General features: G+C 49.1%; 9 protein-coding genes across 9 annotated transcripts; all 9 read left to right on the top strand.

Moving 5' to 3' along the window:
• Positions 1–1790: 1790 nt before the first annotated feature.
• Aspvir_003380 (putative NmrA-like family protein) lies at positions 1791–2818 on the top strand (the record flags this gene model as incomplete). Its single annotated transcript, XM_043274964.1, has 3 exons — positions 1791–2099; positions 2152–2246; positions 2299–2818. The coding sequence occupies 3 exons, from the start codon at positions 1791–1793 to the stop codon at positions 2816–2818; spliced, it is 924 nt and encodes a 307-aa protein (XP_043130899.1).
• Positions 2819–2997: 179 nt separating this feature from the next.
• Positions 2998–4461, top strand: Aspvir_003379 (amidohydrolase; the record flags this gene model as incomplete). Its single annotated transcript, XM_043274963.1, is given in 4 exon segments — positions 2998–3333; positions 3389–3609; positions 3691–4042; positions 4057–4461. 4 exon segments carry the CDS (start codon positions 2998–3000, stop codon positions 4459–4461), a joined length of 1314 nt encoding a protein of 437 aa, XP_043130898.1.
• Positions 4462–8745: 4284 nt separating this feature from the next.
• Positions 8746–10233, top strand: Aspvir_003378 (acyl-CoA dehydrogenase family protein; the record flags this gene model as incomplete). Its single annotated transcript, XM_043274962.1, has 5 exons — positions 8746–9159; positions 9217–9531; positions 9583–9670; positions 9715–10018; positions 10068–10233. The coding sequence occupies 5 exons, from the start codon at positions 8746–8748 to the stop codon at positions 10231–10233; spliced, it is 1287 nt and encodes a 428-aa protein (XP_043130897.1).
• Positions 10234–10631: 398 nt separating this feature from the next.
• Positions 10632–11745, top strand: Aspvir_003377 (isocitrate lyase/PEP mutase family protein; the record flags this gene model as incomplete). The annotated part of the gene is made up of 4 exons (XM_043274961.1): positions 10632–10689; positions 10736–11034; positions 11092–11415; positions 11470–11745. 4 exons carry the CDS (start codon positions 10632–10634, stop codon positions 11743–11745), a joined length of 957 nt encoding a protein of 318 aa, XP_043130896.1.
• A 1002-nt stretch (positions 11746–12747) lies between these two features.
• On the top strand, positions 12748–13448 carry Aspvir_003376 (uncharacterized protein; the record flags this gene model as incomplete). The annotated part of the gene is made up of 4 exons (XM_043274960.1): positions 12748–12756; positions 12805–12886; positions 12938–13047; positions 13098–13448. 4 exons carry the CDS (start codon positions 12748–12750, stop codon positions 13446–13448), a joined length of 552 nt encoding a protein of 183 aa, XP_043130895.1.
• Positions 13449–14408: 960 nt separating this feature from the next.
• Aspvir_003375 (NAD-dependent epimerase/dehydratase family protein) lies at positions 14409–15410 on the top strand (the record flags this gene model as incomplete). Its single annotated transcript, XM_043274959.1, has 1 exon — positions 14409–15410. The coding sequence occupies one exon, from the start codon at positions 14409–14411 to the stop codon at positions 15408–15410; it is 1002 nt and encodes a 333-aa protein (XP_043130894.1).
• Positions 15411–16000: 590 nt separating this feature from the next.
• On the top strand, positions 16001–16417 carry Aspvir_003374 (uncharacterized protein; the record flags this gene model as incomplete). The annotated part of the gene is made up of 1 exon (XM_043274958.1): positions 16001–16417. One exon carries the CDS (start codon positions 16001–16003, stop codon positions 16415–16417), a length of 417 nt encoding a protein of 138 aa, XP_043130893.1.
• Positions 16418–19078: 2661 nt separating this feature from the next.
• Aspvir_003373 (aegerolysin family protein) lies at positions 19079–19555 on the top strand (the record flags this gene model as incomplete). The annotated part of the gene is made up of 2 exons (XM_043274957.1): positions 19079–19170; positions 19228–19555. 2 exons carry the CDS (start codon positions 19079–19081, stop codon positions 19553–19555), a joined length of 420 nt encoding a protein of 139 aa, XP_043130892.1.
• Positions 19556–22135: 2580 nt separating this feature from the next.
• Positions 22136–22895, top strand: Aspvir_003372 (Rieske (2Fe-2S) protein; the record flags this gene model as incomplete). Its single annotated transcript, XM_043274956.1, has 3 exons — positions 22136–22140; positions 22248–22590; positions 22638–22895. The coding sequence occupies 3 exons, from the start codon at positions 22136–22138 to the stop codon at positions 22893–22895; spliced, it is 606 nt and encodes a 201-aa protein (XP_043130891.1).
• Positions 22896–23124: the final 229 nt, after the last annotated feature.

Genomic DNA, 23124 nt, shown 5'->3' with positions numbered 1-23124 from the left:
GGCTTGGAGAGGTGATGGTGGGATTTTCGCGGCCTCTCTCAGTGAGGCGGCGTCTGCAATGTAGTTTTGAGAGGACATTGTCGAACGTTGAAGGGTGCCGTCGAGAAGCTGGAAGAACTAATGTCAGAAAGCGAGGCAGATCCCAGGAGTTTACTCAAGGTCTTTGTAGGACTTTTATGGGGTGTTATAGGCTCCCATCTTTTGCAACCGACTCCTCTCACAAAAGCTCTGGCAAGGGTCTTCCTCGTCGATGACTTGCTATTTCCTAGAAGTTGCCAAAAGACTTACCGTCCTTATTGGTCGCAAGGTAAAGTTATGACATCAACTCTACACTTCGCACAGATCGACCACTATATTGTCGGGTGTAAAGGGCATCAAGGAATGAGCAACGATAGGCTAACTCCAGCTTTATGTGACGTATTCATGATCCATAAGGCAGCACAACATGCAGATCTGACACCCTTGCAGAGAAGGCCCGTGCAGAGAAGGCCCGTCATGAGGACAGTTGTGGAACTATATTATGCAGCGGAAGTCTGGAAGCCGGGTGCTGCAGCCACTGCTCAGATGTCTTACGCCCGGCCAATATGCCAGATGGTCAGGATTCAGCACTTCTTGCGTATAATTTGAGTTTCTCAGGTGTAACCTTTCTATTTCTCGCCTTGAAACCATTACATAGCCACCTAGCAGGCATTCTCTTTCTGTGAAGTGATAATCCAAGGGACCAAGATGCTCAGGACAGTCGCTTTTGACATCAGACGTGCAAATGCTACGGTGTGAGGAAGAGGAGGCAACTCCCTGCGCAAACTCAGCACCAAGTCCTCTATTCTACCAAATTACTCATTCTTCTGAATCTACCCTCTTGTCACACCCAGATTCATCTAAATAAACAAGGTAGTTCGAGTAAAAGTCTGACATCAAATGAATGTACGCGTTACGTAGATCTGCAGTTCGCTCTCTTGGATTATATTTGGCAGCTTTGTTAGACCAACCTTGATGCTTATGCATGTGGTTAGAGAGGTACATGCACCTGAAACTCATCGCATAGGAAATCACCATCTCATCAAGGTAAAAATGGGGCTTCTTGAGAAGGTGATCCCAGAGCGCTTTAACTATAACTTGTGTGAGTCCGCCCTTATTCAGGGGTGCCATCAAACTCCCATGCCTAGTGATAGTACTTGAATGGCAGCAGCCGCATTGGCAATCTGGGAGTGAGTAAGTTCATTACTAAAATCATGTCACAGATAGACTCCGCGGTCAATGGAGCTAGATTAGGGCCATCTTTTTTTCCCTATGACTCTATGAGGATGATTAATGTGATCATCTTCCAGGAAGGATCCTTAGTAGGTTCATAAGAGATATATCCACGTGGCCTGACAGATGCAATTGTATGTGGGGATACAGGTTATATAAAATATTCTGCGTTACAGGGCGGCTTCTACCATGCAATACAGAAAAACAACAAGGGTTCTCAGAGACTTTCATAAAAGCAGCTTAGCGTGTTTCAAGAGTATAAACATTTGCACCAGTTTTGCATCCAGCTGTACAGCCATCAATTATTTACGTAAGATGTCATTATCGTCATTTGTTCGATCCGATTCTATGCGGGAGTTGGCCCATCGAGCATCGCCATTGGCTTCAAGATCTAAAACACCCTGCTGCTTACGAATCACCAGCGTCGTAGTTATTCGACCCAAGTTGATTATAAATCATCTCGCTGCGACGCTATAAAACTGCACACCAGGTCAGACAAGAGTCAACTTATGTCATGTCAATCAACAAAATAAGACAACATGACCTTCAAATATCTCATCACCGGAGCCACCGGCGGCCTCGGCAAAGAGGTCCTCGCCTACTTCGAAGCCAACCGTCCCTCATCGGAATACGCGGCCGCCTCGTCGCGCGAGTCGAATCGGAAACAATTCGAAGATCGAGGAATTGCATTTCGCCATGTAGACTACGATGACCCGCGCACGCTCGACGCAGCCTTTCGGGGCGTCCAGAACCTCTTCTTTGTCAGTACGAATGTCTTTGACAATGAGAGGCGCATCAAGCAGCATCGGAATTTCGTGGAGGCTGCCAAGAGAGCGGGTGTCAAACATGTACGTGTCTTTGCGGTTACTTGTGTGATACTGAAGCTTACTGACTAGATAGGTGTGGTATACATCGCTCGCATTCGGGGGATTGAAATCCGATTCCAAAGCGGCGATTCAGCAGGCGCATCTGCAGACCGAAGATTTACTCAGAGAGTAAGATACAACCTCTGACGTTCGAGATGTACAGTTCACTGATAACCATCAGGTCGGGAATCACGTTCACCTCCATCCGCGAAGGAGTCTACACCGATGCATTCCCGCTGTTCCTCAACTGGTATCCCGATACCACCACCGTGTCCCTCCCCGCAGACGGACGCTGCGCTTTCACTCTGCGAAAGGAGCTCGGGGAAGCAAACGCCCGATTAATGATCCAGGGTGGCCACGAGAACGAGATCGTCCTCCTGGCAGCAGGGGAGACCATCAGTTTCGCCGAGGCAGTGGATGTGATTAACGAGGCGACGGGCCGGAACGTCCGATTCCAGATCGTCTCCCCAGAGGAGTATGTGCGCTTGAGTGCAGCAAACGACCAGGGTGGCAAGCCCGCCGAGTTCTTCCAGGCGCTCGTGAGCTGGTACGACAGTATTGCGCAGGGGGAAATCAGCCACACCGATCCGTTGATGAAGGAGGTGCTGGGACGGGAGCCCACCACGCCGCGGGAGGCGATTCGGGGGTTTTTGTTGGAGAATCGGGATTATACCTGGCATCAGAATTATGTCGAAAAGTAACTAGCATATGACTCGCTTAATTGAGATCGAGGGTCAGTCTCCTTCGCGCATCTCCGTGTCCTCGTCGGAGGTCTCCGCTCACGCCATGATGGATGAGGGTAGAGAGTAATAGAAGATATATACATTCAATATGCTGTCTCGTCACCTTGAACTTCAGTAACCGATCAAGTCGTCTCGAGATGCTCTACACACACGCAACCATCATCACCGTAGACCCTTCCCGACGGATTATCGAGGATGGGGCCATCCACGTCGCGGACGACCTGATCGTCGACCTGGGTAAGACGGACATCCTCCGAGCCAAGTATCTCATCCCCGGCCTCATCTCCACACATATGCATACAGCCCAGACGCTGCTCCGGGGCACAGCCGATGACCTGGAATTGGTGTCGTGGCTCTGCGAGCGGATCTGGGTGCTGCAGGGGAACTTTACGGCGGAAGACGGCTATGCCGCGGCGCGGTTGAGTATCGGGGAGATGTTGAAGTCGGGGACGACGTGTTTCTTGGAGAGCATGGTAAGACCTCGCCTCCGTCTCGGGTGGTGATGATAGTAACTCCTAACTGAGAAAGTTCGCCGATCGGTACGGATTCGATGGCCTGTGTCGTGCCGTCGAGGAGAGCGGAATCCGCGGTTGCCTCGGCAAAATCGTCATGGATATCGCGCGGTACGCACAAGACGATGCATGGGCGATGCACCCCGGCCTCGTGGAAGACCGGCAGACGTCTCTACTGGGCACGCTGAAGATGTGGGAGAAGTGGAACGGCAAGGCAAATGACCGCATCCGCGTGTGGTTTGGGGCGCGTACACCGGGAGGGCAAGTCCGCACCTCTCACCCTCGACCTGAGTCTCGTCCCGCTGACAGTTGATCCAGTGTCTCCGACAGTCTGTACCGCGAGATGACCGCCCTGTCCCGGCAGAAGAACATCCCCATCACGATGCACTGCGCCGAGGTCCGCGCCGACCGCGACTTCTTCGCCTCGGTCAAGCACAGCCCTATGTCCTACTGCGCCTCCGTCGGGCTGCTCTCCCCGTCAACCGTCCTGGTGCACATGGTCCACCTGGATGACGCGGATATTGCCACGCTGTCGCGTCCGGCACCCACGTCGCGCACTGCCCGACCTCCAACGCCAAGCTGGCGTCGGGGATCTGCCGCGTGCCGGACCTGCAACGGGCGGGCGTCAATATCGGCCTCGGCACGGACGGCGCCCCCTGCAACAACACGTGTGATCTCCTGCAGGAGATGAAACTGGCGGGCATCATCCACAAGAGCGTCTCGTACGATCCGACGGCGGTGCCGGCGGAGAACGTGCTGGAGATGGCGACCATCAACGGCGCGCGCGCGCTGGGCCTAGACGACCGCATTGGCAGTCTGGAGGTGGGCAAAAAGGCGGATTTTGTGGCGATTGATACGCGCAGGATCCACCTCCAGCCGTGGTTCAACCCGATCAGCGCGGTGGTCTACACGGCGACGGGCAGGGACGTCGATTTCGTGGTCGTGGATGGGCGCATGCTGGTTCGGAACGGGGAGCTGTTGACCATGGACGAGGCAGAGATCGTGCGCGAGGCACAGCAACGTAGTCGGGAGGTGGTGGCTCGGGCTGGCTTGACGGGGCGTGTGCAGGCTGGCTGGCCGGTGGAGTAGTTGCATTTATGAGATATCTATGGACATGGTTATGTTGCATTACGAATGACATGATATGACTTGTAAACTAGGCTAAAGACTTGGCTTCACCCGCAGCGTCTGGGAGTTACAATACGCTGTCAACCCGTTCAGTCCCCATTCCGTGCCAATCCCACTGGACTTATGTCCTCCAAACGGTGCCTTGGGCAATACATCAAAGTGCAAGTTAATCCACATGCTTCCTGACTTAAGCTAATTAGCTATCTGTTAAGCCTGGGTCATATCCTTACTCTATACTGATGCTCTGAGCCCTATCTTAGTGGCATTTACCCGCGCAATGATGTTGTCCTTATCTGACCACATGAGCATTGGCAGGACCGGCGCAAATGGCTCTTCCTGCACGACCCGGGCTGATTCGGGAGAGTTATCAACAATGGTCGGGGGGGGTGAAGTAGCCCGCCGAGTCCTGGATGGTTCTGCTGAGAGTGGTTGTGAGACCTTCTGTGGACAAACTCTTAACAAGATCCTTGGCTTTGTTATACTGCATGCTGTTCTGCACAGGGCTAAAAAAGATATTAGGCTCAGTGCCGTCACCAACCTTAAGTGATCCCACAAATACCATGAGCTTCTCCCAGAACTCATTGTATATCTTCTCATGCACATACAGCTATTTGACTATCATGCAGATCTGGCTCAAGCAGAGGAAGAAGAGGGTCCCAATCTGCAACATCAGTAGCCCAACAAGGTCATGCCCCCATGCGCCTGACTGGTAGGCGAATGAAACTCCAGACCTTTTTACTACTAGTTGGACAGTTCGAAATTGACCCCCAACGACAGGTGATCGTGTGAACTCAAACGCCATACCTCCTAGTCCTAAGACCTGCTTATGCTCTTTCTTTTCGTTTTCTTTTGCATGTTCAAATATCTCAGTTAGCGGATTCTATCCGCTTTCTATTTCCCTGCACCTTTTGTTCACAGATTTCACCGGGGGTTACATCTATCGACCCGTCGTCTGCTGCCTCTGAAGTAGTCGCCCGAGTAGCAGTCCTTATGCTACCTTAGTGATACACTGCCAGTAGGATTAGATTCCGCCATACCAGGAGAGCGAATTAAATGTCAGCCTCTACATCCATCATTGGCCAGATTTTTAGCGATGGTTGGAGCGAGTAATGTATTTATTTTATCATTTAAGCTTCGCTCTGCATATCACCCGTTCCCCAAGATGCAAATGGTATAGTCTTCCTACAATGTTGCCTGCTGCTATGCTCATCCACCTAGCTCATAGGTCCCACGTTATTATAAATTATCATCATAGTCCAGAATTGAGAGCCCCGCTGAGAGCCTGAACTTGGTGTACATGCATCAGTTCAACTCCACCTTGAGACATCTACTCTCCATGCTTCCACTCGGACCACTCCGCGGTGGAAATGTTTCATTTTGTGTTTCTGCTCTACTAGAGTAGTTAGACGAGAGAGTCAAACGAGAGAGCCAGACGAGCCAGACGAGCCAGACGAGCCAGACGAGCCAGACGAGCCAGACGAGCCAGACGAGCCAGACGAGGGAGTCAGACAAGCGCCAATACCGGCACGGTACAGTATTCTGGCGACCACCGACTGTCTAGCCTGGACTGTTCCATTTAGCACCAGATCCATGCGCGTATAATAATAACAAGTGCACTACAGAGTAATTTTACAACTCCAGGCTCTTCGAAATTCTATTCACACAACCAATTCACTGATCGACAGCGGCCAGTCAAACTTCTGGTCTAGTCACATGCTCTAAATCTCACAACTGTGGGTGAAGAAGCACACGGTCTTCCCCGCCCTGTCACCCAACTTATGTATCTTTGCTTTCAGCTAACATGAACATATGATCATCCTCCACTGGTCATTGGGATGTGATCAGCCTACTGTACTATATTTTTGTAGCCGCTCGAGCCGCCCGCAAATCATGTTTTAAAGAGGCCCACATGATTACACGTGATTACACCTACCATAAATGACGTAACAATGCTTGGGTAAGCGCCTGAGGGGGTGCCCGCTTAAAGAGTCAAGGTCTCAACGGGACATGCTATTGTATTAATATCATCACCGAGCACCTTGGGCCTCAGTATGCTCAGCGTCTCTCACCCGTTTTGATAGCAGATTCGGTCAAACATCTGGCTGAATGGCATCGTTTTCTAAACGTCTCAGCTCACCCCGACGCCGGCCCAGCCAGCCAGCCGCAGCAGCGCCTGATGAGGTGAGAGCATATCCTGAATTTACCTTTTCAGCTGAGTTTCAACTAAGGAATTTAAGAAATTATTATCTTTGGATCTCGAGGAAAATGACTTTCTATACCGAATAAGGAGAAATTCACGGATTGTATATGTCTCTGTGCTTGACGGAGATATCCTTCCCCCTGATTGCAGGACAGATGGTGACCGTGTTCTCTCAAAGCTGCGAAAAATTCCAAAGTGGGAGGAGCAATGGAAAACACTTACTGTTCAGAGGGGCAACCAGGGTATTGAGAGCAGTCTAAACAAATTTTTGCCGCATGGGCTGGACCTTGACCAGCTTAACATCCCTTCTGCCCTCTTTCTGAACATTTTAGACCTGAGAATGGTCTCTCGGATCAGCGATCGCATCTCCCGAGTCAAGTATGAGGGTGAGACGTGGATACTGAAAATTGCGCGATTCAGACATGAAATTCCGGCCCTGCAACAAGAGGTTTCGATATATTCTACTCTAACATCAATGGATTTTCCTCTGGCTCCGAGATTTATTGGCTTTGTCTATGAGGAAACAAAAGCTCGGACAGTTGGCTTTCTAATGGAAGAAATTTTGGGCCAACCGCCAGACATACATAATCTCAGAGATTGTGTGGAAACTGTTTGTCTGCTGCATACATGTGGAATTGTGCATGGGGATCTCAACAGGTATAACTTTCTGATGACGGAACATGGTGCAAAAATTTTTGATTTTGAGGTTTCCACTGCTCATGGGGATGTGGACCCAACAGCAGCTGAGGAGGAAATTAAAACATTGGCAACCAGGCTGGTCGATGAATCAGGCATTGGCAAGCGGTAATGCCCTCATGGCTAAAGGAGAACTTCCTTGTCTGCTCCCTAGACTCTCAAGCGCTCTGCAGGTGCTTCCTGCATTTATGGGTTGAAAATTTGACGTCCTTGTACTCTATTGTTCTGCTTGAGCATCTCTCATCCTCTTTATCTTCATGCTTCGCGCATTTCACAAACTCGCCATCTTTTGAACACCTGCATTGCATGCATAGCGTACTTGCTCCTGGGTGCAAACGTCGTATTTCAACATTTTATTTGAGGTTTTCTTTGACAAGTTAACATAAGTTGAAGTAGGGTAAGAAGTGCCTTACTTAACAGAGGTGCCTCAATTTCAATGTCGTCTTGGTTTCAGTTCAACGGATCCGGGATAGCAGACCAGCTGGTGGAGCACTTTGGAGTCACAGAAGAGGATGGATTTTCTTCAACTTTTCAGTTCAGTAACCAGTATTTATATTATTCCATACGGGCTTTCTCTATTGAGGGATAGACGAGGGAGCCATACCAGGGGGGCCACCAACAAGGGCCAATACCAGCACGGTACTTCTGGCCACCCTCCACATCGAGCCTGGACCATTCCATATAGCACTAGATCAGTGCGCGTAAAATGATAACAAGGGACATGGCGAAGTAATATTTAGAACACCAGCGCACTAATAGACGGGATACGGTACGAAGCATGTTATGAGGGATCGACAGCTGGGAGGGGGCAAAAGGGCAAAAGAGAGTGGGCAAGGTCTTATCTCCCTCGTTTGACTCCCTAGGTCCACTAGTTCTTATAAAGTGGCAATTCACAGCGTGGAAAGGCCATAGTTTCTAGCTTAAAAGCCATGCATAACTGTGTCCTTGCTGTCATCACCCAGACTTACTCCGTACAATCTTGTCCAATTTATACCTGTCAGACAGCACCGGTGTCTCTCTAAACACGCGGCATGTCTGATTGCATCCTCTGAGTCTGACGGAGATCGATAGTCGAAGGCTTGATGTCAGCTTGCGGGGTTTCTCAGCCAGCACTCAATCAGCATCCAAGTTGAACTCTCTTTTGATCAATCTTTATGCAATTAGCTATGCGCCAAGATCTGACGTGGTCTTTGAATGCTCACATGCCGCCTGGTAATACATGCGGGGTAGATATCGGACAGCGCAGGCGGGGATGGTCTAGTTTCGTACGACATGAATAAATATCTACCGTGGCATGAGCTCCCGGCTCTTCAAACGGTAGACGGTCAAATCATTCATCCAACTGCAACATGGTCGACTTCACCCTCTCCAGCTCCGAACAGCAAACAAGAGCAGCAGCACGCAAGTTCGCCGCCGCCCACTTAGCCGGCGCTCAGGCAATATACTCAGACCTCGCAACGCCCGAAGAGCGATTTCAAAGTCTCCGACCCATCTATGCGGCCGCAGTCAAGGCTAATCTCATCAAGGCCCAGGTGCCGGCCCAGATCGGGGGCAGCAGTACTAATTTGGTCGAGGCTGCCATCCTAGTAGAGGAGTTCTACGCCGTCGAAGCGTCCGCTTCATTGACCATTTTCGGAACCGGACTGGGCTTGACTCCGGTCGCGCTGGCTTATCGGCCTTCAATTCAGAAATTTCTGGATCCCTTCCTTGCAAGCGAGGGGGCACCGCTTGCTTCGTTAGTTTTTTCTGAGCCAGCTGGCGTGGTATGCTTTTTCCCGCTCTTTTGGGTCCTAGTATATCCCATACTGACCATGTTTTAGGCAAATTGGCTGGAACCTGGAGCGCCTGGGTTGCAAACAACAGCACGCCGGGAGGGAGACGAGTGGGTTCTGAATGGTGAAAAGCTATGGGCTACCAACTCCGCAGGCTGGGACTTTCGAGGCGCCGATTTGAGTTGCGTGGTGTGTCGATGCGTTGATGAGGACGTGGTTGCGCAGGCCTCCTGCCCTCAGGATCTCATCATGATTCTGCTTGTTACTCGGGAGGATATCCAGAGAAACGGACCGAACTGCTTCCAGGTCCTCAAGCATGTTGAGACGGCGGGACACAAAGCCACCTCGGGTCCTCATATTAAGGTAGGTTGTGGATTTGTTTCCTCCAGATTACGAATGACGCTGAAAAGAAAGTACACAAACCTCCGAGTCCCGGTCGAAAATGTCCTCTGCGCGCCAGGCGCCGGTGCTCCCATCGTGCTACACTCCTTTGAGATCTCGGGTTGGTGTTATCCACCCCAAGGCAGAGCCAGCTGACATCCACAGCAATGCTCGTAGGAGCAATGGGCGTCGGGGTCCAACGAGCCGTATTCGATGTGGCCCTGGCATTCTCCCATGATCCACGCGGTGGCACTGTCCCCATCGCTCAACGTCAGTCCGTCGCGGACCTCCTGATCAACATCAAAATGCGGACAGAGACATCGCGGTACCTGACGTGGAAAGCAGCGCACTGTTTGACAGCCGGTCCTGGCGAGCATGCGCAGCGGCGGGAGCATGCACTGCTGGCCAAGGTACATTGTTCCGATGCAGCAGTGCAGTCGTGTCTAGACGCGATCAACGCAGTGGGAGTGTACGTATTTCAATCTTGATGTTGTCTGCACAAACTAACGCAGTTGAAGCTCTGCTTATAACCTTGAAACGCCGTTTACTTCCCTCCTCGCCACTGCGCTTGTCCTGCCTATTTTTGACGGAGGGAATGTGGGGATCCGCAGACGGGCACTGCAGGATTTGTTCCTTGAAGAAGGATATCAGCCGTGGGGGACGACGTTTGGATTCGATAACTAGTAGATATATGCTACATGCTGACATGCCCGTGAAAGGCATTCGGCATTGATGGGAGGGTATGCGTTCTACGTATGGCGTCTTCTCTGGTGTCTTTGTGTCTTTCGCTGTCTTAGTGTGCCGCGGCCATGCCATGTACGGCCTATGGTAACTACGCATCCAGGTTGAAACACGAAAAACTGATACCATTTATCAAACATTATTCTAAATTGAATGCAACCAAGCAAGAGTTAATCACCCCGTCTGACGCTAAAAACTAACAAGCAAGTATACTGACTTGTCCGTCCCTCCGTCACGATGACTTCATCCTCTTCTGGCCTTCCGGTCTGCGGGGTGAAATCCCCCTGTACCATTGATTATCCTCCTCCAGGCCATTGTATGCTCTTGTACACTTAGGCAAGATGAGTAGTATCCAAAATAACAGACCAACAAGACGTTTTCGGGAAGCCTTGAACCAAGGTACGTCCACGCCGTCCCTGGCTGGAATACCTAACACAGATACTAGGCCGATGCCTCATCGGACCCGGCGTCTTCGATGGGATCTCAACACGCGTTGCAAGCCAGATCGGGTTCGACTTTCTGTACCTGGCCGGCAGCGGAGCCACAGGCTCGTACTGCGGCGAACCTGACCTCTCTGTCATGACCCAGACGGAGTTCTTCGAGGTGGGGCGCATGGCCGCGCTGCACACAGAGCTACCTATCATTGCCGATGCGGATACAGGTTTTGGCGGACCGCTGAACATTTCTCGCACCGTGCGACTGTACGAGCACGCGGGAATCGCGGGACTCCACATTGAAGACCAGGTATGATACGTCCCCAATGCTGACGTACGCTGTCCGTATTGACTGTAACCGCACCAGGTCTTTCCCAAGCGGTGCGGCCAGCTTCAAGGGAAAGACGTCGTGGACTTGGAAGTCTTCATTGAGCGCGTTCGCAGCGCCGTCGAGGCACGCCAGGACCCGGACTTTGTCATCATCGCGCGGACAGATGCGCGGCAAGCCAAGAAGTTTGGCGGTCTAAATGCCGGATCGGAGGCCTTCCATGAAGGGGTCAAGCGGCTCAAGGCTGCTGCTGCTGCAGGGGCCGATATGGTCTTCATGGAATCCCCGCGCACTGAGGATGAGTGTCGGACCTTGGTCAAGGAGATGGGAGATGTGCCTGTTCTGATCAATGTCCTTCCCAATGTGAGAAAGTCTCAATCGAGAATACATATCGGTGTGCTGACAGACGTCATGCAGGGTCTCACGCCCAACCTCAAGACAGAAGAGTGCAATCGGCTGGGCTTTCGGGCTGCGATCTACCCGTGTACCGGGTTTATTCCCGCGATGCTGGCCATGCAACGGTCATATGGTGCTTTGAAAGCCACGGGAACGGACCTTGAAGTGTGCGAGGGACGTACGATCAAGGATTTCTTCGATCAGGTCGGGTTGCGCGAGGCGTGGGAGTTTGATGCTAGAATTAGCGATTTCAGCGAGAAGCAAACTGGAGGGACAGGGGCTCAGGAGGAGAGTTGAAGGTCGTCCCATTTATCTCCATGCTTTAGTAATGGATATTCAGTCGGATGGCAGACCTAGACATCTTTTCTTTTACACTAGGACTGGTGCGTCTAGGTCCGGCTCTCTTTTCCTCTCGAGCATATCACCAGCATAGTAACCTTAGGTCCTAACGGGAATTCATATTTCAGTGCAATGGCCAATGGAAGTTGCAGCAGTTGCAAGAACAGTGATGGTGATGGTGATTCTCACTATTCTTCAGTCGAGTAGGGCGTCGGCACTGACAAAATCGGAGGAATAGAAAGTCTCCGATGCTACTCGCAACGATTATCAATCCTTAGCAATCCTCGATTTCTCCTTCGTCAATGTTTACTCGGTTCTATCACAAAGGATATAAGTTCACGACAGTCTAGCCAAGATATGCAACGAATACTCCTATTTTCCTCAATTTGCGAAACATCTTCCAGCCATCACCTGTTACCAGTGATTGTACAAGTCCGTCAATTATCTCCCGGTCATGGAATACAACATTCTTATCACTGGTGGGTCAGGTTACCTGGGAGGCACACTTTTGAAGCAGTTGAAGAGCGCAGAGCTCTCCAATACCACAAACTGTTTGCATTCGTGCGAACAGTCGCCCAGGCCGAGGCTGTAAAGCAGTACTCCGCCGAACCCCTGCAGTTTGATATGCAGGACGAGGCCAGCGTGCGCGACAGCATCTTGCAAAACAGAATAAATGTTGTCTTCTTTCTGGTCGATGCAATCAGCTCGAGCTGTCAAGAGTCCTTTATCAGGGCGTTGGCGGAACTGAGCAAGACAACTGGACAGGATGTGCATTTTCTTCATGCAAGTTCTCATTCTTGCTCCTTGTATTTCCCAGCAGCTGACTCCTTTTGCGAGATCTAGACCAGTGGAGCGAAGGCGTTTTCCAACCATGCCGGAGCCCCAATTGATCGTCTGCTTCTCGACGATGACCCCAACATATACGAGATTCAGAAATCTCAGCGGTTCACGCTCCCGATCATGCAACAGGTTAGTCGGACAGTTTATCAATTGTTTCTCAATCTCATCATGTCTTAGGGCGTGGAAACAAACAGTCGAATCATAGAGCTGAGCGAATCTCTCGGTGTGAAAAGTTACATATTCTGCCCCTGCGCGGTTTGTACGTTATTGCGCTTTACCATGCAGAGCTAGGCACTGAGCATCAGCACAGATGGTAAAGGAGAAGGATTCGGGAACAAGATATCGATTCAAACAGCTGCTATTGTGAGAGCAGCAAAGGCAACTGGAAGAGTATACAATTTGACTGAAAGAGACGATTGGGTGAGTAATCTCCCACACAATAACATCCAAATCTAATGTCCCAGTGACAGGCTTGGCCGGTCTGCCATTTGCTTGACAACACCATGTTGTACGTCGAGATACTGCGGAAGATACTGTCATCTGACGATATCCCCCATGGCCGAAATGGTTACTACCCCCCGTCAAGTGGTCGGGCTGCATGGAAAGACGTATACGCATCCATTGCCACTGCACTTTTCAAAAGAGGTCTCCTCATGGACTGTGCTGTCCATCCGGCCGACGATGATATTCTAGCTGCTATGGCTGCCGCGCTCGACTCGCCGAAAGAAATGGTGGCGGTCCAAGTGGGTGGCGAGTACGTGAATCCCTTTCTCAGGTCCAAAGGCAACAAGAGTAACTTCTTTTCCGCAGATGTCTTTTGACAACAAGAAATGGCCTCAGGATTGGCTGGAAGCCTTTGTTCCCTCCTGAGCATATTCTCGGTATCCTCGATCAAGAAGTCGATTTTATTCTTTCAAACGATGCTAAAGAGTATCACGGAGGAATTGGTAATTGGTAGGAACTTTAATCCTCATAATGTCTATGTTAGTGTCGCAAGTGATATGTATGTTTGTAGTCTCAATCTGCCTCTTGGAAGTTCTCTTGCATACCAGGCAAGTTATACACTATACTGTCATTGTTAGGGAAATAGCTCCTAGGAAAGCACTTATTTCACATATCTAATAAGGTTCATTCCCTCCCTCTCAACCAAAGCTTAAATCGCACAAAGACTCAGTTAATATTAAAGAGTCACATGATCAAGATATCCTTGTGGAAGCTTTCTTTATGCTATTTACGAGCCTCTCCTTGAAAATTCTGTGGTGATTCTGGTTACTGTAACTAACCAGCTTCTTTCTTTTGCTAACATTACATATCCGACTCTACTTTAGTAATGTCTATTCATGGAGTGCTTCCTATAATTTACCAATGTGTGATGTCCCATCTGAATAACGCCAAATGTCAGAGACATCAAGTGACGATTTCCGGGTAATTCCCCAAGCCAAATTCATATAGGCGATATAGGGCTAATAACTAACTTTTACAAGGACTGCCAGATTCTTCACAAGACGTATTGGTAAAGTTATTAATACGGAGTTTCCTCTCAGGATATGGATGATGAATAAGCGATTCGAGTAGCCGAAGCGACAGCAAGTATGAGTCACAGATATTCAATTATGGATCAGTTTCTTGTATACGGGACCTACAATCACATGATTATTGATAACAAAATCCAGGACGAAGTTCCAGTCGATTTACTTCCTGCAACTTGCTGACTCTGTGTCTGTCAGAAGACCAACAATTGGAGCAAGAATTGTATATACATAACTCATACGAGAATCGCAATGTCTTCATATGATGTCCTTGTCACTGGTTCAGCAGGCCACCTCGGCACTGCCCTCATGCTCTCCCTTCCTTCGCTCGGCTTCACACCTTTTGGCATTGATATCCTGCCCTCCTCCACCACCACACGGGTAGGATCTATTACGGATCGAGCTTTCATCAGCTCCATCTTAGAGTCCCAACCCATCAAGCACATCCTCCACGCTGCAACATTGCACAAGCCACACATCTGCAGCCATGCTAACGAGGACTTTGTCTCAACGAATATTCTCGGAACACTAGTCCTTCTCGAAGAGTCAGCCAAATATAGCCAGCGTATCGAGAGCTTCATCTTCTTCAGCACTACCAGCGCATTCGGTATGGCACTTAGTCCCAAGCCGGGATTCCCCGCTGCATGGATCGATGAAACCGTTGTTCCCCAACCCAAAAACATATACGGCGTGACAAAGGTCGCAGCGGAGGATGTCTGCGCGCTCATACAAAAGCAGAGCGGCATGCCGGTGCTGGTTCTCCGGACGAGCCGCTTTTTCCCCGAAGAGGACGACGACGAGGGGCGCCGCGCGGCCATGGACGATGAGAACCTGAAGGTCTTGGAGCTTGCTTATCGCAGATGCGATATTGAGGATATCGTGCGGGCGGCGGTCTGCGCGATGGAGAAAGCGAGGGATATTCGCTGGGGAAAGTACATCATCAGCGCGCCTCCGCTCTTTAAGAATGATGCGCACACGCTTGACAGGCTTAGCCGTAACCCGGCAGAGGTGTTTAACGAGATGTGTCCGGGTTTAGGCGCTGTGTTTGAGAAGAAAGGGTGGAAGCATCTGCCGAGGATTGATCGGGTGTATGATTCGAGCAAGGCGATGAGGGAGATGGGATGGGAGCCACAGTATACATTTGAGAAGACGGTGGAGAGGTTGGCAATGGGTATAGAATGGAGGAGTGAATTGACGGCGAAGGTTGGCAGGAAGGGGTACCATGCTGTGAGCACTGGGGTTTATACAAAATGATAGACAGGACTCCACACCAGAAGTAGTAGAGGTCATCACAATCATACAGCCTAGCCTCCTTTAATCATGTGGCTTTTCCAGCAAAAGAACGAGCAAAGATTGGACTGAACAGCGTTCTTTGGCTGATTTGTGGGAGTGGAGATGACATGGAGAGCCGGCGGATATGCAAGTCAGACACCACTCTTTAGTTGCCAGAAATGTGTATATTGAATTTGTAAAAGCCATGTTGGGAGCAGATGTTGATGTTGGATTGAACACACCGTAGCTAAACACTGGGTTGTTTACTGTCAGAAGGTGAATGCGTGGATTGGTCCCAGCCCATCTCATAGCCTTTTAGTGTTCTCTGGTACACTCCTCCGCAACCACACACTGGACTTGCTTCCAAACTTTGGCATATCAACCAAGATTCACAGGAAGAATATCGAGCTCAGTGCCCTGGTAGGGCTGTGTATAGTTACGTCACCCGAACCCGGAAATTGCCACCCCCGGCCAAACAATGGGGCCCACATATACATATACCCTAGCGACATGCCAGCTTTGATGACAGAATCCACGCGTTTACCTGCCCGTCTCAAACGGCAGCTGTCAGTATGCAGAATATCAGCCTGTCTCGTGCAATATCTCCAAAGGGCTGTGTGCGGTTCGTCTCCTTGGGAACCTGCCCCCGTCCCAACGCTATACTCGCTCTTCGCTGGAATTCCCACAGATTCGGCCTGCAGACGCCGCAGAGTAATCGATGGCCGAGAGGGTTTCAGACTGGACAAATGTGCAATATACCTGACCAAGAAACAACAAAGAATGATGCAAAAATTCCGCAACCGCCACCAGAGAAAGAGTCACCGTCGGCTCGACCAGTAGTCGTGGACTCAAAGGGAACAAAATACTACACCCTCAAGAAGTACAGGGAGGGCCCGAACCCGGAGAGCGGCGAGCTGGGTAAGGAGTATAATTCGGAAGATGTAAGGACTCATAACAAGGATGTGGACGACAGGCATAAGAAGGATTGATGGCTGATATGCTCGATGTGGATGTACTACTGCTATTTTCTCCTCATGTATTATATTTGCTTTTTCAGTATAGACACGTCTGTACTTATTATGCCCAAAATTGAATTGAGCTATTTGCTCTTACTGTGATAATAGAGCCCTACTGGTGTATACAGGTAACAGGGATGTCCAGTTGCCAGCTAAATCCTATATTTCGATTTCAGCATAGAACGCTACAAGGAGAAGGATAAGAGGGCATAACAAATCACGTTTCCATTCCACCAACATCAATGTTTCCTTATACTACTTCTTTCTAGTTCTGCAACGCGCCCAGAAAGCACTAGCAGTCGCTTCTGTAGCATCTACAACCTATAGTCAGCTTATCCTGCGCAATAAACAGCTGGTCACTTTCCAGCCAACATGACACACCGCTCCTGCTAACGATTGACTTATGTCGAAGAACCTCTTTACGAGAAAGTGGTATATTACTTACACTGAGATTGATATTTTGCGGCACCCTATATTTCGCGATGGTGTATCGGTATACAGATGTACCGCCAACGATGGCCCCAATTGCAAACGCAGCTAGGCTTATTTATCGTGTAATGTCAGCCAACAGGCAGGTAGAAAAGGGTCTCGGGTTTGTGCCAACCCTCTGCTAAAGACACTGGATGTTCTCGTTGCAAACATAACTATGGGTCAAGATTCTGTCACGGCAAAGTACAGAAGTGCATTGCTGAGTTATTGAAAAATCAAGTCCGGGCGCATTAGCAATGAAAGATGAGGAGAAGGAAGCTATATACTTGTGGAGGATGTGGCCTGACCCAGAGGCGAGTTGCGATATCGAACCAGAAGTGTACATCACTCTACCATGGTTGATCGGCTCCGGATTGTTTGTGTACCAGGAAGCTTTCTGAGCTCCGTGTGATCCAACAGCCTGTTCTAACTCTGATACAGAGTCATGTGTCAATGCTCGTTTCAGAATATCCAGATATTTGTTGATCGGGCTGGTTATACTGATCACAAGACTCATAGCGTCCAAATCAGCACAGTAGCCATTTGAACAACTGTCGTTACTGCACCAGACGGGTTATATTGCCATGACCTGTGTGCGGCCCGCCGGTCGGTATTTGCCTTTGAAACTAATCCAGCTATTTCGAGCCTACAATTTTACTTAGTCGCGGCTTAAGATGGGAACGAAATGAGGCAAGCTATCCGCTTCTTCCCCTTCCATAGTGGCATATTTATTTAAGGAATCGAGGCATTACTCAGGAGAATTTATAACACCATGACCAAGTTTCAAAGGCATAAAGACGGAGAAAATAAGTCAGAAGGGCCTTGCCTTTTGAACTGCAGTCTACAGTATGTACTACTCGCCAATGATTCGCCTACTAGAGCCGGGGGGGAATAAGCTTAGGTACTAGTTGAGTAGTGACTGTCTGTGAGAAGGCCCAGAACTCCGATGATCTGATCAGCGCGAGGATAAGAGGCATACTGGCCCCACACGGAATAGTATACACTAAGTCTAGTAGCCACCAGCTTGATTCTGCAAAGCCAAGGTTAGGCGGTATTTCTGTATCTGCTTCTCGCTATGAAGCGAAAGATCTCAGGGATCTTTAGAGAATGTTATCCTTACCTGAGTACCTAGTACCTACCATTGTCCCTGATTCTTCTCTCTGCATCTGCCAGGTGTCCGATAGTCACCTTTTCCTTTCAAAGTTGAGCAGGGTGAAGATTGTTGGGTGCGGTATACTCGACGTTCCATTGTCCTTCACACCTGTCAGGCTGTCACCAGTCTTCCGTTCTTCTGGGAGCCATACTAATCGCCATATCTACGAAGGCTGTGCAAGTAGTGACTGGACCGTTGGAAGCCCATCTCTGGCAATGACACCAATCTTTGCCGCATCCCGTTTGTACATCTTATCATCGAAGTCCATAAAAGAGACTATTTAGTGAGCAGAGAATTCCTGCCCCAGACTCGATGCAGGTCACATGACCCGTGAGGCTTTTGCCAAAGAGGACACAGAGATGTTGATATACTCCGTCGAATTCTGTCATGTGTATGGACGTTGCACTTCCTGCTTGTATAAGCATTTCAAGTAACCAAACAAGCCATGGAGGCTTCTGTATGGTTAGACTCCTTAACTGTTGATTCATTGACAGAACTCTAGAACAGCATTTAGTACATACCTGTAGAGCTTGCTTAGGGACGGTACTCTTGCTAGATCCAACAAATGGGAGTCTTGTTTATCAAAGCCCTTAGTCACAATTCCATACGGGAATATTATTGGGACCCGACCATGCCGTATCTAAGGATTGGTGGTCCTCTGCGGAGTGTCATGGCAACGTAACTATGACGCACAGCAGGTGCTATTAGATGTTTCCAGCGCAAGTGCCACCCATGCGTCTGAACAATTTAGCCACTACTCTTTCTGACTGGTTATTGTAATAAGAAGGGGCAGCATCCGGCAATCCTCTCGATTGGGGGATGCGGACCCCCGCACCGTACCATAAAAAAAGAAGAGGACCTCCGTCATCGACTCCGCATCCGTCCAATCCGTATATAGTGCCCATTCCTTCCTGAGCACAATCAGTTCCCTTCTGAGCGTGTGAGATCTCCATTACATTGCAAATTGACTGTTTGAAACACTGTGTCAACCACGAGCGACCTATCGAATCGATATGGCACCTGCAGCTGGACAACAATACGTCGACATTGAAATTAAAGATGACATGAAGTATGACATTCGCATTGAAAATGCTCACATAGACAGGTATTTACTTCTCAGCCTGCCTGAAAGTGACTTGCAGTTTGATCTGACATCGCTTAGCGGCGAGTTTTATAACGAGGATAATCAAAACGATACCCTAACCACCGACGACGTTGACGATATGGTTATTCGCCATAACGGTGGCTTGCGCCATGTCTGTGCCTGTGGCGAAGAACAAGGCTTCAAAGGGCTGGAAGGCACAATCGACCTCTTCGACGATGTAAAGGATACCAAGATTTGCACTCTAGCATGGAATGCTTCTATGGGACCCGGGAAAAGAAATATGTTCGAGATGCGTGATCGTGACCCAGGATACAATATCAATATTGGAAAGTGGAATGAAACTGGTATCATGGGCAAGGTTCCGGTTACCATCAGCGAGGAGTAGGGTACCTGGGGAGTGATAGGATGCTTTGTCCTTGTGTGGCTTCTTTTTTCGTACATACGAAACCCATATATGGAGCTTTCACACAATCAAGGCTGAAAAATGTCAATACCCCCTTCAGACCCACGCTACATCCCGCTGAATTCCAGACACCTACTATATTGTGTCAAGATATGAGCTAGTTTAATCTAATACGCTGTTCCAGACATCTTCTGTTTAGATGTGCTGACTCGGAGGCTAAACTCCGTAGCACAAATAAGTCTTCCAATGGCACAGACCCTTAAACATCCTTCGCTTCCTTTGCTCTGAACCAGAAGATATCCCAAATAAAGACCACGACGGCATGTCATACGGTCATTGGTAGATTAATAGATTATCCAACCACTAATAACTGGATTTGCAGACTTCAGAAATGGAAAGACTGCGCTGCAACCGTTGTGAGAAGAAGCAAATTGTGAGCACTGAGCAATATGTCACAAGAGTCTAGCCGAAAGGCATTAAAAACGCTGGATTACCATATGTACGGCCATATCTCCTGGCCCGGAGGTTGGATCTCAAAACAAAGGAACCCCTCCGTAAGTTGCTACGGGTCCAAGCAGTCCTGCAGAGATAGTTTGGTGCCTACACATACCTGGCTTTACCCAAAAAAAACAAGTTGTAATACGGAGAATAGAGTTCCTATCCACCAAGCGCTTTTGTAGTTCTTCAAGTTCGTTACTTCTCCATCTGGCCTGGAATTGAAGATTCTCAATTCTTTGGAGACATCTTCGCAGAATAATCATCCTGTATGCATCTTTCCACTTTCCACGAAAAGGTAGTCCTTGGCGCAACTGCATCCGATGTGGTTGCATGAGATTCTCAAGCACAATGAATCGGTTCGCTAACGCTGACTGGCGAAAGCGTATACACCTCTTACCGCCTATAGAACCTGGAGGTCCGTGCTAATATTGATCTCGATAATAGGCTTCGTCATGCTGCTTTCTGAAGCTTCTGTGGTCCATCGATGCTGACTTTTGGACCACCCAGGCTATAGAGGAAGGGGAGTGGATTGGCGTGAGAGAGTAATATTGGCCAATCCTTTAACGTGCGATGCTCTAATTGAGCTATCTGTTCAGGAGGCATTTGTAACCCATAGATTCTTTTATGTAAACAGGCCGATCCAATTGATCCAGATGATCACGCTACTGCTGCTTTGGTAGATCACTCCGGCTTACTGATCGTCAGGAGATCTTGTGGCCTAGGCTTCGCTCGATACCTGTTTACCCTGGTTGTAGATAAGCTCTACCGCCGGTTTCAAGGAACGAATCAAGTACATCTCAAATCGACCTTATATTAACATCTCGCGTGTTGATCACCAGAGGCTCCAACTTCGGAGCTCAAAGGGTATACCTTGTTGCCATTAGTTTTGTAGGAGCACTCGCAAAGAAGGATTGGATGCTAAACAGTACTGTAGGGTAGTACATTATCATGTTCGAAAGACTTCTGAAAGATCTCCTTTCTCTCACCGTTATTTCCACTGACCACAGATTCACGTATTAGTTGAGATATGATCATAGCTGCTGAAAACGACGCTCGTAGAGCTAGAGTATCCTTTGCACTGCCGACATTGGCGAACGTGACTCTCCTACACCGTTGCGAAGTTGGCTTTTGATGGCTCAATATGACTCTTGAAGATGAGGTAGTCGATTATTTCCGGGTGGAAGGAAAGGATGACTTTGCTGTAGAAGTCGTTTGATCATACCGGCATTCTGCTTGGAGCTTTAAGTATTGTCGAAATAACCCGGGCGAACAAGGGAAGTGGAATTACTCATAAAAGTGGGACAGTGACAGGTCTCATACAACTTTGGAGATTCCCATCAAGAGTTTAGGCAAGCATTATCCCCAGGAAGTTTAGGACGTGTCTGGTTGGCAAGGTTTGGATCATGAAGCTGGTTGGGATTATTTCTGTTAAAATATAATACCAGTATAACTATGGATATGAGAGTGAGACCCTAGACTGATGAGGACCATGTCCGGACACCCTTTGGGCCTAGTGGTATTATAATTCAATAATTTCGATCGCGAACTAATATCTTCTAGATCTGGGCATGATAAATTTGTCTTGAAAGACACACCAAAGGACATCTATATGAACTTCATCGAGAAGCCCCATCCATGAAAGTCACTACTCATTTCCATGCGACACTACCAGACCATCGTATATAGATACTTGACGGATGACTTACGCCTTGTCTGGAAAGGCATTCCCATGCAAGCTCGGAAAGATTTTAAAAACTTGCCTGCAAGGTACTGCTGGTTGCATGAAAGACATATTTTTCATCTCGGTAATCTGCCTTAGCGCATTCGCAAACTTGGGAACTAATGGCCTCAGATATCAATCCAGACAATGTCCTAATTGACTGCCGCCAAGAAGGTCAGAAACCGATCATTGAAGGCGTTCCGATCATTGACCTAGAAATTGCCGCGTAACATCCCAAGGGAAGGTGCATTCAGGTTATGCTGGCTGGAAGCGACAACTGGCGCAGCCCCGAGGCACATTTCAACGGTGAACTGAACAAATCCACGGTTTATGGACCTCTGAGAATGAGGTAATTGCGAAAGGAGAAGACGTGTTCATTCTCGTCGCCTCCCCGGATATCAAAATTAGTCACGTGATACGATCAATCGTTTGTGGCATGTGACCTGATGGTGGAAGATCACGTGCTCAGGCAGTCTCGTCTCGCGATGCCGAATTCACCCAATTTGTGAGAGAAACCGCCAGATCGCTTACACCAGCGATGAACCCCTTCAGAGCTCCATCTCGTCGAGATGGAGCTTGGCACAAGGTCGGCCTTGCATCGGCATTTCCGGACCTCGATATCGACTATGATGGCCGTCGTATCACAGCGAAGTGCAAAGCTTTTCGGATCCCGAACTCCAATACAAACGGGCCTCAAGAGGCTGAGTGTCCGGTCGAAGCGGATATTGACCTACCAGGCGACTTGAAAGATCAGGTCCTTGTGTTTAAGTATAAAGGAAAATTTCATGCAATTGATCACGTGAGTGAGATGAAGACAGATACATTGACTCATGCTGACCCTTCCAGCAATGCCCTCACTCGTCGTTCCCACTGTCGCAGGGGAGCCTCTTTGACATTGAAGACTTTGGCGTCGTGCTCAGCGCCGGTATCACATGTCCTAAGCACGGCTGGTCCTTTGATCTCTTCTCTGGGCAGTCGGACCGTGGCAACTACAAGCTCAAGGTTTGGGAGGCGCAGCTGCGTGACCCTCCCACATCGACTGATGGGGCTTCTGAGGCTACCAACAAGGAGGTTTGGGTGAGGCGGAAGCAACGAATCGGCTAGGTGAATAATTCAGAGCTGAGCAGGATTGACCTGAGCATTCGTATCTCCTATTGGTCTCCCTCCTGTAATCAGCTTGACATGAACAGTAACGTCATGTATCAGTCGCAGTAAAAGGACTGCTGTGACTGTAATTGTGCTTGTGTACTTCAGGGCACCCTGCTGTGAAGAGCGCCTTGACGCCATTCGTCCGCACCCATTGCCATATATTTACTGTCTGTGGCAGTCCTGC

Source organism: Aspergillus viridinutans (genome assembly GCF_018404265.1).
Source record: "Aspergillus viridinutans IFM 47045 DNA, scaffold_15, whole genome shotgun sequence".
In the NCBI taxonomy this organism is placed as follows: Eukaryota; Fungi; Ascomycota; class Eurotiomycetes; order Eurotiales; family Aspergillaceae; genus Aspergillus; species Aspergillus viridinutans.
The sequence above is the reverse complement of the archived record's forward strand: the minus strand, read 5'-3'. Positions and strand labels throughout refer to the sequence as shown.